Raw genomic sequence first — 14,317 nt, 5'->3', positions numbered from 1 at the left:
GGAGAGCCGCACAGGCAGCCTGGCAGCAGCCTCAATGAGCAGACGCGGTCTGTTTGGAGGAGTTTTAGGAAACGGGGCTGGGGAGTGGGGAGGATGACTCGCCCGCAACCCCTGGAGCTGCCCACATGGGGCAGGTTTACACACAAAGGCCACGTCAAGAGGAAGTGGTCATCCATCTTTAATGCTTTGCTCCCTGGGTTGGAGGACTCAGGACTCCCCATGCTGCACAAGCCTGCCCCCCACTGAGGCCAGGAGGTTGGGGGAACAGAGGCAGGGGGCAGGGAGGGAGGGAGGGCAGGGGTGTGGAAGGCTGAGGGAGGAGCTCTGGCAGATTTAGCACATGGATGGGGAGGCTGGTCTGCACCATGAAGGGTGACAGTGACTGCCCCCCACCCGCCTGTTTTCCTTCCGGACCCAGTTGGAGGTATGGGAGGAGAACCGAGAAGGAAAAAGCGGGGGCGCCTGGGTGGCTCAGTGGGTTAAGCACCTGCCTTCGGCTCGGGTCATGATCTTGGGGTCCTGGGATCGAGTCCCTCGTGTTGGGCACCCTGCTCAGTGGGGAGCCTGCTTCTTCCTCTCTGCCTGCTCCACTGTGCATTCTTTTTCTCTCTCTCGCAAAAAAGTAAATAAAATCTTAAAAAAAAAAAAAAAAAGGCAGGCAAGAAAGAAAAGGAAAGAGCGTTCCCATGCCGGGCACGGTGCTGGGTAATGCCAGGCCCAGGAACCACCAGAAATCTTCCTGCGGTCTGGGGACATGCTAGGGCTCCAGACATTCTGGTAGGGGATCCCCAAGATGTCCCTAGGCAGGATCCTGAGTCCCCCAAGCCTCCAGGACAAAGGCGCACTCACACCTGCCCCCACTGGTGACTGGCCTATCCAGTGTGAGTGCCCACCAGACTGTGGTACGGCACCGGTGATCCCCAGGGTCCTCTGTCCCCACCCAGCAGGGCCGCCTCCTCCTGGAGCCCAAAGCAAGCGGATCCCCACACACCTAGTGTCCCTGTGGCCTGCCCCTCACTGCCTCCAACTCAGGTATCCTGAGCTGCCGACTGTGGAGGTCTCAAGTCACCATCTAGAGCCTTCTCTCCTGGCCCCTCCTTGAGGTATTTTAGGTCCCAAGAGGGAAAGAAAGCCCTGAAACCTGAGGAGAAGCTATCCTTGGTGACATGCCTGAGGTGCGCATTAATAGAAGCCTCGCTCAGGCCCCTGACACGTCTGGGCAGCTGCTCGGCCCCGTCTGGTGTCCCTCAGCCCCGAGGCCAGCCCCCTCTGGCTCAGCCAGACGCACTAAACTTAGCTCCTACCCCCGGCTCGGTCTTCGCCGCCGCCTCCCCAGCCCGGCTGCCACCTGCCCGGAGACACTGCCACCAGACCGTGCCCAGGGCACCCAGTCCTCTGCCACCGCCATGTCCCAGACCAAAGCGCCGAAGGTCCGCGCCACCCTCTTCTGCATCCTGGTGGGCATCGTGCTGGCCATGGTGGCCGTGGTGACCGACCACTGGGCCGTGCTGAGCCCCGAGGTGAAACACCACAACGCCACCTGCGAGGCGGCCCACTTCGGCCTCTGGCGGATTTGCACCAAGCGTATCGTCATGACTGACAGCACGGACAAGACCTGCGGACCCATCACCCTGCCTGGGGGTAATGTACCCACTCTCTGATCCCGTCCCCGCCTCCGGGCCTTCCTCACTCCCCCCACCCCACCCCGGGAAAGCTGCCCGTGGGAGAGTGGGCAGGTCCCCCCGCCTCGGGACAGCAACACCGCCCAGCCCTGTGTGCCCGGGGAGGAGGATCGGAACTGTGTGTGTTGTCCTGGAGGCCAGAGCCGGTCTGTAAACTGAGGCCATTGGCCTCGAGCTCTTTCTGTCCCGTGCAGGCCTCCGGCTTTCCACCCCGAGCACAGGGCTGTGCAGGTGGGATCAGAGGCTCAGGAAAGACTCCGAGGATCTGCCAGACGACAGGCTTCTGGCGCCCGCGGGGGCCTCTCGTCCGCTCTCTCCCTGCACAGACAGGCTAAGTGGTCGGAGGGACCCGTGGGGCGGGCACGTGTGTTCCGCAGCCCCCAGGCTGGATCAGCCACCAAGTGCATACGGCGGGGCGCACAGTGGAAACGCGGGGCTCCCTGGGGTTGTTCAGGATGGCCACGGTGAAGGCTGCGGCCAGGTGGGGGGCTCTCGGCTGACTGCGGAGGCCACACCTCTGTGAAGCAGGACCTGCTCCTAGACCTGCTTTTTGTCCGAACCATCATTCCAGTGCGTTCTCTGAGCTCAGACCCCTTCGGGGCTGGGAAGCATAGCTGCTGCTCAAATTTAAGTGTGTTCCTCAAGTCCCGCCCCCACCCCCCATGGGACTGAATGGCACATCGAAGATGGGCTCCTTGTCAGGAACACCTGGCGTGAGGGTGACCAGACAATTCTGCAAATGGGGAGCCCCCCACGTTTACAGCAGACAGAGCCCATGCTGCGGAAAGAGCACTGCGTGGAGAATCGGAGGTCTGGGCTCCGCCACGCATTGCCCATGGCCCCCAGTGACTCCGGGGTCAACAAAGCCCATTGCGGCCTCTGCTGCCTCCTGTAAAACACAGGGCTTGGGCTCGGCGACATCAAGTCCCTTCCGGGGCTCCCCGATGTCACTGTAAGGCGGCAGTGGACCAGCCTGAGTACCGGGACCCACCTGATTTTCAGAACCATTCCCCCTGCGATCAGACTGGGTGTTCCTTAAAGCCTGCATTTCCTCGGAAGTCAGTGCTATGTCCCCGGGGATCTCGCAGTCTGTGTGTGCGACAAAGGAGCCCAAACCCCATTCCTCCACTTCTCTTTTTCCTCCTCCTTTTCCTCCTGCTGGCTCTAGAAAACTCCAGGCTTGCTCATTTCCCCCTAAGATACACGGAAGCCTCGTAAATACCCAGCTGTCTTAGAAACACCGAGTCCCGGGGCTGAGGGCTTTAACGGACATGGACATGTGCTTGAAGGGTATCGCATAGTTCACATGCCCACGCTTTCAGCCGAGGCCAAGCACACTCGTAAACAGACGCATCACTCAGCCAATTCCCATGGGCAGGGCAGGGCAGGGCAGGGCAGGGGAGGGGAGGCAGGTTCTTGCCGGCCCATACATGGGGAGGCGCTGTTCCGGTCCAGTCCACCTGTCCTCAGAAGCACCTGCCTTTTAAAATCTGGTGAGTTTACAGAACAGATGAGCAGGGAGGCGAGGCAAGGAAGAGACTAACAAGCAGGAGGTTAGCTACAGAGGACCAGTAGGCATGGTTTGGCCTTCAGCCTGACCGGAGTGCCTCTCTATGCCTTCTTGCCTGGGTCCAGAGTGAATCCTCCCTCCCACACTTGGGAGCCCTGCCCTACCTGCCCCCTGCCCCCGACAAGCTTCTGAAGTATGTTTCTGCCTTCTCCCCTCTCCTTTCTCTGCAGATGGACACATTTTTTTCCTTCCCTACCCAGTTTCCCTGTGCTCCGTAGGATTACTCTCTGCTGGAGGGAGGAAGAGGGTTCATACATGTTCTCTCGATTAGTATTAACGGCAGTAATAACTACAAACACCAATCTAGCATCTGCCAAATACTGTTTTCGGTGCCTTCCATGTTTTAACTTTGAATGACATCAGAAGAAATGGCAGAGTAAAAATCTCCAAAACACTCTTCTCCATAAAAAACAAGAACTCTGGCAAAATTGGTCAGAATACACTCTTTCAGAATGCTGGAAATTAACCAGTCTTGCAGTAATCCAGAGAGTGCTTCTTTGAGAAAAATAGGTGAATTTCAGTAAGAATGGGGAGTTCTGTGGTGCTTAAACTTGCTCTATTCCTGCTCCCCACCCCCCAACTCTGGCGTAGCCTTGAAAACCAACAGCCTGCAAACACTGAAAGTTTAGCGGCCTGGCAGCCCCCAAAGGGGACAGATGGGGCTGGAGCCCTTTCAAAGCCTCATTCCTGGAGAACTGTCATTATTTGATCTGTCTGGGGGGTCCCCTGGAAGTCCCCCCTTGCAAGGCTGTTTTTATTTGACCTGACGCTGAGCTCACTCCATGGAAACAGTCTTTTTCTCAGGGGGCATTTGTCAAAAACAATTAGAAAAAATTGTTTAATATTGTTAATTAAACAAATGTTTAATTGTTTAATAGCAGTTTAACATTGCTTCCTGAGGCGTTATACAACAGTTAGGGCAAAGAGTAGGCTAACCAAAAAAGCTAGAGAATGAGATGTCCATAGGTGGCTTTGAGAAGCTCCAACATGTTCCAGAGAATTTAGAAGGCCTTGTGCGTAAGCGTGCTGTATGGTGTACAAGGAAAGGCCTGAGAAGGTCCTAAGCTCTCACCTTGGGCTGATCTTGAGGCTGTGGGCAAGCAGAAAGTGCAAGCCAAGGCAGAAACATACGCTGCTGAGTGGAGCACTTAGCTTTCTGCTTAGCACAGAGCCCCTCAGTAAAGACTGCGAGATGGATTCATTCCAAGCATTTTACAAAATGTAATCTGATTCCCGAACTACCTGAGCAGAGATTTCAGTGGTCCAGCATGACAAAGGAAACAGACTTTACAAAATTAAGTTGCTCAACAAACAGTAACAAATACCAACAAGAACAAACCCTAGGGAAAGGTGGGACTCTGATTTCCAGAGTGGCTTATCATATTGTTTAAATAGTGCAGCTTTAAATTTAAATTTTAAGTTAAAAAAAAAATCACAAGACATGCAAAGAAGGAAGACGGTATGGCCCATACATAAGGGGGCATAAAACCAATCAACAGATCCTTTAAAAAGCCCAGATATTGGACCTACAGACTTTAAATCAGAATACATTTAAAAAAACTAAGAAAAGTCTAACCAACGAAAGATGAGAATAATGTCTCATAATAGAAATTACTGATAAAGAGATAGAAATTACTGTAAAAGGACGTAATAGCGTGAGTTCAAGCCCCATGTTGCACTGTGCCCTGGGCATGGAGTCACTTTAAAAAAAAAAATACTTTGGGGTGCCTGGGTGGTTGGTTAAGTGTCCAACTCTTGGTTTTGGCTCAGGTCATGATCTCAGGGTCATGAGATCAAGCCCCACATTGGGCTCCACGCTCAGCACAGAGTCTGCTTGAGATTCTCTCTCCCACTCCCTCTGCCCCTCCCAATTGTGCGTGCTCTCTCTCTAATAAGTAAATAAATCTTTAAAAAAGAACAAACACACACACAAGAAAATAAACAAAAGTACCTAATAGAAATTCTGGAATTGAGAACTATAATAATTGAAATGGAAAATTCACTAGAAGGTTTCAAGCACAGATCTGAGCAGGTGCAAAAAAGAATAAGTGAACTTGAAGATCGATCAACTGCGATTAGCCAGTGTGAGGAATAGACAGGAAAAAAGGAAGAAAAATGAACAGAGCCTCAGAGACCTGCGGGATAGTATCAAATGAGCAATATATGCATAACGGTCGTCCCAGAAGGAAAGGCGAGAGAAAGCAGCAGGAAGCAGAAAAGCAGAACAATAATGGCTGAAAAGTTTCTAAATTTGATGAAAAATATTGATCTATAAATCCATGGTGCTTAACGCATTCTAGTAGGTTAAATCCACACCTAGAGGCATCATGATCAAAACTGCTGAAAGATAAAGACCCAGAATCTTGGAAGCAGCAAGAAATGACTCATCACATACAAAGGATCTTACTAAGGTAGGATTTACAGCTGATATTTTTCCAGAAACTACGGAGGCCAGAAGGCAGTGGGATGACAAAGAGAAATAAAGATGCACTCATCTAATCCTCACAAAATCCTCTATGAGGCCTGTACTATTACCATCACCCCACCTCACAGATAAACAAAGTGAGGCACATAGAGGGTGAGTCGCTTGACCGGGGTCACACAAGTACCATGGCAGAGCAGCTAGAGTTCATACCCCTAAAATTCTCCTTCTTGGTCACTACATTAGACTACTTCACAACAGCCCAGTAAGGAGGTTCTCATTCTTCAGGTGGTTCTCATTCTACATGTGCAAAAGCTGAGGCTCAGAGTGGCCTTCCCAAAGCTAACCTTGTCACAAGTTCAACACCCACGTCTCAAATCCAGAGCCTCTTGTCTCTCCAGCCCACTCCCATATAATACCCCCCACGGTACATTACGAACAAAACTCCCAAAAGCTGCAGATCCAGGCAAACGCTTAGGAGGCCAACTTTTGACATGACATGGTTTGAAAGAAGCTCAACTAGGAGCTGGTTCCACAGAGGAGACTTTCCAAGGTCCCACTGAGCCACAGAACGCTGGAGGCTCTGAGGACATAAATTGTCTAATTTGGCTTTTCCCACCGACCCGAAGGGCTTTAGAAGAACTGTCACGCAAAGATCGACATCTGAGGTTAATTCTAACACCTTCAGAGTAAGAGTAGGGCCTTCCCCCATTGTCAGGAGAGGCTGCCTCTCTGAAAACCCAAGTCAATCACCCTAGAGGGGACATCCCCTGCCTTTGGGTTGGGCAGAATGTTTTTTCTCTCAGGCTCTGTCTCTCTGGGCTAAGGCAGCAGACTGCCCCAGTACCCCACTTCCCATATGGCCCGTCCTCTCCTCCAGGACCTGGTGCAGGAACTGGAGCCATAGGAAAGAGCATCAAGAATTTCAGGGACTCCCTTTCCCATCCACATGAGCCCATGCTAGAGACCCAGGCCATAACCAGATGCCGCCCCCCCGCCCCCCAGAACAGCAAGGCTCTGGGCTTGGGTCTTGGGGATTCCTTCAATCCACTGGACAAAAGTTCTCAATCCGAGTGGTAAGGGGAGACAGAGCACAGAGAAACCACTGTCGAGAGCACCAAGAACTACTTTTACAAAAATGGGTGAAGACAGCCCTAGCATTGATGCAAGTAACAAGTAAGTGAACTATTTTTTTCCAGTGCTTAAGTAGTCACTAGTTCCCTTGGTTTTGTGTCAACCAACAAGGTATTTTTTTTTTTAAAGATATTAAAGTCTGCATCAACCAGCGCTGGGTACACTGATACATTCTCAGTGATAACCCAGAAGGACCCCTTAGTCACAGAAGTTATCCCAACTATCGGAGGAAACCTGCATTAACTCAAGTTCAGGTTAGAGTTAAACATGCTGTTGTTGTTTCAAATGGAAAGTTAGATATAGTTGTGTGTAATCATTCCCTTAACCAGAATGCTTGCTTAGCCAGAACTCTCCAACCACAGTCAAGCTTAAGAGCTGAATTCACCATATTATTTTTAAAGATTTATTTTTGTTTATTAGAGAGAGAGCAGAGGGGAGGGGCAGAGGGAGAGCGAGAACCTTAAGCAGACTCCAAGCCCAGTGCAGAGCCGGACATGGCGTTCAGTCTCATGACCCCAAGATCACGACCTGAGCTGAAACCAAGAAGAGCTGGACACTCAACTGAGCCACCCACATGCCCTGAGTTCACCATTTTTTTTTAAAGATTTTATTTATTTATTTGACAGACAGAGATCACAAGTAGGCAGAGAGGCAGGCAGAGAGAGAGGAGGAAGCAGGCTCCCTGCTGAGCAGAAAGCCCAATGCGGGGCTCGATCCCAGGACCCTGAGATCATGACCTGAGCCGAAGGCAGAGGCTTTAACCCACTGAGCCACCCAGGCACCCTCACCATATTTTTTAAGGAATAACCCACTTAAGTTTTTAGACCACTGAGTCTTATGACTGTGTATGACAGACATTTCTGGAATACCGAAAAATAAAAATACAAACATTAGAGTAGCCATGGGCCATTTGCAGGGACAAAGGAGGCCGGAGGAACTTCCAGCTTCTTGATTATTAGTCCTAGATCATCACCTTGACATTGGTATCTTCGCTGACTTGATCCAAAGCACTTGCTTCTTCAGCAAGCCCCCAGCGAAGGGGCTATCATCCATTAAGACCAAGCTCGAAACCCTGAGCAGCTCTGACGGAAGCTCGGGAAAGGCCCGGAAGGACATCGGAAAGGCAGAAGCAGGAAGACTCAGAACCTACACAGTCGTGAGAGCTGCCACTGCCCTTCTCCTCCAAGCCCCTCACCTGTGACTACGTGGCCCACACCAGGCCCGTCTCTGGTGTCCTTCCTTTTCAAGTTGCTCTCGATGCCCAGTGGACCCAGGACCCTGCAGACAAAGGGGCAGAAGCGAGGTCTGCCCACCTCAGCAGGACCCTGCGCAACCTTGAGTGACACAGGCAGATGCCCTGCTTGATTTTTCCTGAATGAGCATCTTGTTGGTGCTGGAAGTGTCTGGAATGGCACCTAGGTCTGACGTGTCCCCCAACCCCTGCTGGGGTCATCAGGGACCATGAAGAGGCTTGTGGTCTTCCGCGGGCAGCCATGGGGCCCTCGAGCTGACGTTACCCTCAGGTCCAGGGCAGAAGACGCTGGCCTAGCTCACGTATTAAGTTCAAGAGAGGGGACAGGGTTGGCCCAACCATTCTTGTGCCCTAAGCTCAGCCCAATCAGAGAGCAGCAGAGCCTTCCAGATGCCCGGTGTGGGAATCCCTCCCATTGGGTGTCTCCTATTCCACACAACGTGATATCATGTAATAGGGGAGGAGAGGGAGTAGGAGTGTCCCTGGGTCACTGAAGGGGAAAATCTCCCCCAGAAAATCCACAGGCAGGCTTCCTCAGACGTGCAGCATCCCACTATGACCCGAGCTAAGATGGTTTTCATGCACATGGCAGTCTGTCGGGCTGGAGCCTGCCACCGATCTGGGGTGGGGGGGGAAGCTGACAACACAAATACTCCCTCGGTGACAGCAGCCCAGCAGCCCGGAGCTGCCCAATAGCTCCATGCTTTGGTCGGGCTCTGATGGGCCTTCATCTCACAGCCCTCGGCTCCAAAAGCTTTTAACTCCCGGATTGCGAGTAGTCAGGGAGGCAGCTGACTGTGAAATACACTTGAATCCAGTCAATTCTTTTCAGAGGGTTTTCAATGACAACTGAAATTGGCCCTTAAAGAATGAAACAGAAATGGTCCTTTGTCCAGAGGGAGACACACGTGGAGACTTACGACAGAGCACGAGCCATTCTGAAGCAGTGATTTAAAAGAATCTAGAGCTAATAATCTAACGAATAGAAGAGAGTTGCAGTATGTTTTAAAATAGCACCGGAAGCCGTGAGAGAGAAAAGAACAGCATTAATCTGACATCACCACCGGCATTCAGACACCCCAGGTAACTCTGCTCAAAAGGAAAGTGATTTAAATATAGAAGCTCAGAGAGATGGCTGTTTACCTCGCAGAATATTTACTGCTGCTAAACCCGGCTCATCTCCAGGGGTCATTTCCGTCTCCATCACGGGAGGAGCAGCAACCCTGACACGGGGGGAAGGGAGGACTGGGAGGCCATAGGCTTAAGTGGCAATAAGATAACTTAGGTCACATAGAAGAAAGCCTGCAGACCAATGAAAGCCATGATTTGGCAACACCTCTAGTAACTTTCCAAAGGACACCCAGCATCAATAATCATCTCAGGATAATTTAAATATAGCCTGAAAGTGAAGAAATGAATGCACAAACTAGAGGCCATCTAAATGAGGAGTGGAGGTGTTTTCTACTGAGCGTCATGGACCCACAGGAAGAAGAAATCAATGGAGGGCCTCACACAAATAAAAAGCAACCCAATTTAATTTTTTTTAAAGAAACATAAAATAATATATTCTTAAGATAACCATTCACCTATTTCCTAAAAACAGAGTAAAGGATATTAAACTGTATTCAAGAAGCAATAGGAATATCCTTTGATGTCAAGTTACAGGAGAAAAATGGAAGAGAAATTATGCCTGAAATTGTGTTTAAAACCAGCATGAATCTCTTTGTTCTGAGTCCTTCTTCTGGGCCCCATCAAATCCAGATTTTTGGTCCTGCTGTTCACAGATCTTCTATAGCTTTTTTGACACTGATCAGCTAGAACAAGCACCTGCCAGGGGAGGTTCTGTCTGGCCACAGGTGTCAAGGGTCTCATGAAATGACATAATGGTCATTCACATTTGGCCCTTGAGTGGAAGTTCCCTACCCTCCACCCAAATCCATTCATTTGGTCCACTCAGAAAGGCTCTCTGTGGGGCATTTTAAGAGACCTGGAGTAGGGCTTTCCAAGCTGGGTGAGCATCAGAATCTTCTGGAAAGCTTTTGAAAAACATCACCTGGGTGGCTCAGTGGATTGGGCCGCTGCCTTTGGCTCGGGTCATGGTCTCGGGGTCCTGGGATTGAGCCCCGCATCGGGCTCTCTGCTCCGCAGGGAGCCTGCTTCCTCCTCTCTCTGCCTGCCTCTCTGCCTGCTTGTGATCTCTCTCTCTGTCAAATAAAAAAAAAAAAAAAATCTTAAAAAAAAAAAAAAAGAAAAACATCACTTGCTTCGCAGTCACACCCAGTACATCAGGATAGGCCAGGATAGCCATAGGAAAGACAGCCCTAGATGTTGGTGTGACCAGACTTTCTTAACCTCAGCCCTACTGATATACTGAGGCCATTAATTCTACGCTGTGATGGGCTGTCCTGAAGTTGCAGGGTGATTAGCAGTATTCCTGGCCTCTATCCTCTACATGCCAAGTTACCTCTGCTAGTTGTGACTCCAAATGTGTTTCCAGACCTTGCCCAACAAGGCCCAGGTGAGAACCACCATCTGGCTCTTTGTTGCTGGTATCCCCTGCATCCCCCCGCCCCGAAAAACGTGTTCCTGAGCCTCAGTTACCCCATCTGCCTAATGGGTTCACTACCCACAGTACTCTGTGCCCTCTCGACTCCGTCAGCCTTTGCTTCCTGAAGATCTCCTAGCCTCTTATGAAACCTCCTTATCCTACTGAAATTTGGGTGTAAGGGTGGAGAAAGATGTTTGTTTTGGCGCTTAGATTCCGGGTTTAGGGTGAGGAGGGCCCCTGGTGGGGTGATACCACACTCACCCTCTCTTGGTGGAGCCTCAGGCAGGTCTGCAGGCCCTCGGGCTCAACTCACAGGCTGTCTCCCTCCTTTGCAGAGAAGAACTGTTCCTACTTCAGGCATTTTAACCCAGGGGAGACCTCGGAGATCTTCGAAGTCACTACTCAGAAAGGTGAGTGGGTGAGCGAAAGCAGGGAGGGTCAGCAAGAGAGCCCCCGGGCCAGACTGCTGAGCCAGAAAGTCATTTGGCCCGAAAGCCTTGTCTTCGCTGCTTGCGAGGAAAAGCGGCCCAGGCCTGAGGCTCTGCGCTCTGAGAGCACAACCCCAGGTGGTCCGCCATCTGGACGGAGCCTGGAAGGAGACGTTTCCTGGAAGGCCCCGCAGTCGTCTTCCTGCCGAGCCGGAGGGCGGCCGCAGTGACCGGGAAATGGAACAGGACTCCAGGGCCGGGTGCTGGTCTTCAGGGCACATCAGAGCCCTAAGGGAGCTGATTCCCTCCGGCACTTGCCAGTCCCCCGCCCACGGGGGGAATCCGGGGAACAGCCCAGGGATTGGGAGCGTGTGCCGCGGGGGCCTTCTCCGCCCGGGGTGCGGGCCCTGCACACAGTGTGGGCACGCAGCGCGCACACGCCAGCCCGGAGAGAGCCTCGCGTGCCCGTGCACACTCGAGCACGCCCGCTCGGGCAATCTCTACACATGCGGCGCGTGCGCGCGCGCACACACACGATCACGCGCGGGGCCCTGCAACAAGCCACACCTGCTGCGGCTGCTTGGCATCCCAGGGAGACCACCCTCCGCCCGAGGCTCCCTGGCTCCCAGGAAGCTTTGTGTTTCAGAAAGGTCTGCGGCCACGTGCTCCCCCTCCCCCACCTGCTGCCAGGCCTCTGCCCCCCACCGAGGGGTAACCTGCAGCTTAGCCACCACCCCGACCCCGGCGGGGGGGGGGGGGGAGGAAGGGGGTCCTGTTGCCCCCGCTGTGTGACTCTGAGTGAGGGGTTTCGTCGCGGACCCTCAGTGTGCTCCCCAGAGCAATGGGCACAAGGACGCGCGGCACCAGCCGAACGCTGAGCCGCGGTGCCGCGCCCGCCCCGTGTCCCGCAGAGTACAGCATCTCGGCCGCCGCCATCGCCGTCTTCAGCCTGGGCTTCATCATCATGGGGACCACGTGCGCGCTGCTGTCCTTCCGGAAGAAGCGGGATTACCTGCTGAGGCCCGCGTCCATGTTCTACGCCTTCGCAGGTAGCGCGAGGGCCCCCGGCCCCGGGCGAGGGAGCACGGCCGCCGGCTCTGCGGCGACCTGGGGGTGGGGAGCCAGCTGGGGCCGGGCCGCAGGCCCCCGGGGTTACGTCGATCCCGGCCACCGGTGCGCTCCGCGCGGGGATGGCGGGGGGGGGGGGGGGGGGCGCGGACAGCCAGGCTGGCGGCGGGAGGGGACCCGGGCTGCTCCGCAGGCTCCGGCCCCGAGCTGGGCCCCGGGGGCTCTCGGCACAGGCCCTGAAGGTCCTGCCCGGCCCCAGGCCTGTGCATCTTCGTGTCGGTGGAGGTGACGCGGCAGTCGGTGAAGCGCATGATCGACAGCGAGCACACCGTGTGGATCGATTACTACTACTCCTGGTCCTTCGCCTGCGCCTGCTCCGCCTTCGTCCTCCTCTTCCTCGGCGGCCTGGCCCTCCTGCTCTTCTCCTTGCCTCGAATGCCCCAGAACCCCTGGGAGTCGTGCATGGACGCCGAGCCCGAGCACTAGCCCTCCGGGAGCCCCAGCCCCGCCTTGGGCCTTTCCCCTCAAGAAGCGAAGCCTGGCCCAGAACGTTCTAGAGAGGAGGCAGGAGCTTTCCCTGCCCTCGGTCCCATCTAACCCACAACGTCCGCTGCTGCTTCCATCTCTGAGCCCTTCTCTGGGCTCTGACAGGCTCCTCTGGGATTCCAGCAAGTGGACATGATCCACACCGGCCCAGGTTGGGGAGCAGACAGCGGGGCTGGGAGGTGCGCAGGTGTCTGCTGAGGACCGACCTTCTCCTGGAGCTGCACGTGGGCCTCGCTGAGCCAACTGTCTTTGATAAGCAGGGTCCAGGTGTCCTCCCTGAGCCCTATAGGGACTCCCTGTGCTCATCTACCAGTCCCGGTGTTGCCTGTGTAAATAGCCAGTCCCTCCCTCCTTCTCTGGGACAAGACACCTTTCCAGTGAACTGAACGTTCCCTCCTTGGTTTCCAAGACACCTGAGGAACATTTTTTAACTGGGTAGAGTCTGACTATGTTTGAAATAAAAGCTCTTTGAAAACTTACTTTTTCCTTGTACCTTGCATACAAATTGCTTGGTTGGATTCCTGACCTTAGATGGCCCAGGGGCCCCATGACCCTGAAGAGGGAAGAAAAGCATGTCCCCCTGGCGTTGTTCCCTACTTTTGTAGGGAAGCGCGTAGATGATGGGGAGGGGAGGTGACGGGGTAACAGGGTCTTGTTTACCAATAAGACTTAAAGATTCTGAATTCCAGCTTGGATCGCTGGGCCCTGGGATTTTCTTTGGGAGAAATCAAAGACCATCTGACTAGGCAAAGGTGTTAAAAATAAGGAGGGGTTATTTCCAGAGCCCCAGCATGCCAGCCTCCAAGTGCTAACACAGCACTCCAGCGGCGGCACAACCCGGGTCTGATTTCAGATGCTGGATTTTTGTTGCAAGGAACATCAGGAAGCAGGGCTTAGCAGTTAGACACCTAGGGTGCCCCGGAGTGTCGTAATTTACACTTTCTACCTTCCAAACCCCATCCTTTTCACCCAGCCCTCAGAAATGGCAAGTCAGACACAGATGGCAGAGGGGATCCCCCTGCTCCTTCCCTTGAACACGCACCAGCAGTCCTGGGGAGCCCTCATTCCTCTACAGAAGGGGTGACAAACTTGGCCCGCAGGGCCACACCTGGCCTGCCACCTGCTGTGATACAGTCTGCAAACTAAGAATGGTTTTTACGATTTTAAATGGTTTTTAAAAATCAAAAGAAGAGGGGCGCCTGGGTGGCTCAGTGGGTTAAGCCTTTGCCTTTGGCTGAGGTCATGATCTCAGGGTCCTGGGATCGAGCCCCACATCGGGCTCTCTGCTCTGCAGGGAGCCTGCTTCCCCCTCTCTGCCTGCCTCTCTGCCTACTTGTGACCTCTCTCTGTCAAGTAAATAAATTCTTTTTAAAAAATCAAAAGAAGAATATTTTATGATATTTGGAAAGTACTTCATCTCATTGGCCATATAATCAAGTTTTATTGGAACTGTCAAGGAAAAAAATCGCTCAAGGATGCCTGGGAGGCTCTGTTGGTTGAGCATCTACCTTGGTTGGGCTCAGGTCATGATCCCAGGATCCTGGGATTGAGCCCCACGTCGGGCTCCCTGCTCAGCCAGAAGCCTGCTTCTCCCTGTGCCCCTCTCTGTCTCTCTGTCCCTCTCTGTCTCTCATGAAAGAACAAATGAAATCTAATTTTAAAAAAGA

The 14,317-nt window shown here is 53.2% G+C and overlaps 1 protein-coding gene across 1 annotated transcript; it reads left to right on the top strand.

Annotated features, from left to right (window-relative positions):
- The first annotated feature begins 1,406 nt into the window (after nucleotides 1–1,406).
- Nucleotides 1,407–12,590, top strand: CACNG1 (calcium voltage-gated channel auxiliary subunit gamma 1). The gene is made up of 4 exons (XM_045983744.1): nucleotides 1,407–1,641; nucleotides 10,944–11,018; nucleotides 11,948–12,085; nucleotides 12,364–12,590. The coding sequence occupies exons 1-4, from the start codon at nucleotides 1,407–1,409 to the stop codon at nucleotides 12,588–12,590; spliced, it is 675 nt and encodes a 224-aa protein (XP_045839700.1).
- The last annotated feature ends 1,727 nt before the right edge of the window (nucleotides 12,591–14,317 follow it).

The sequence above is a fragment of the Meles meles genome, chromosome 18, assembly GCF_922984935.1.
Source record: "Meles meles chromosome 18, mMelMel3.1 paternal haplotype, whole genome shotgun sequence".
Classification (NCBI taxonomy): Eukaryota; Metazoa; Chordata; class Mammalia; order Carnivora; family Mustelidae; genus Meles; species Meles meles.
Note: the sequence above shows the minus strand (reverse complement) of the source record. Positions and strands in the feature narration are given on the sequence as shown.

Coding starts and splice junctions, on each gene's coding strand:
- CACNG1 (XM_045983744.1), top strand. CDS start 1,407: ATGTCCCAGACCAAAGCGCCGAAGGTCCGCGCCACCCTCTTCTGCATC. Junction 11,019..11,947: donor CGAAGTCACTACTCAGAAAG/GTGAGTGGGTGA, acceptor CGTGTCCCGCAG/AGTACAGCATCTCGGCCGCC. Junction 12,086..12,363: donor CATGTTCTACGCCTTCGCAG/GTAGCGCGAGGG, acceptor GCCCGGCCCCAG/GCCTGTGCATCTTCGTGTCG.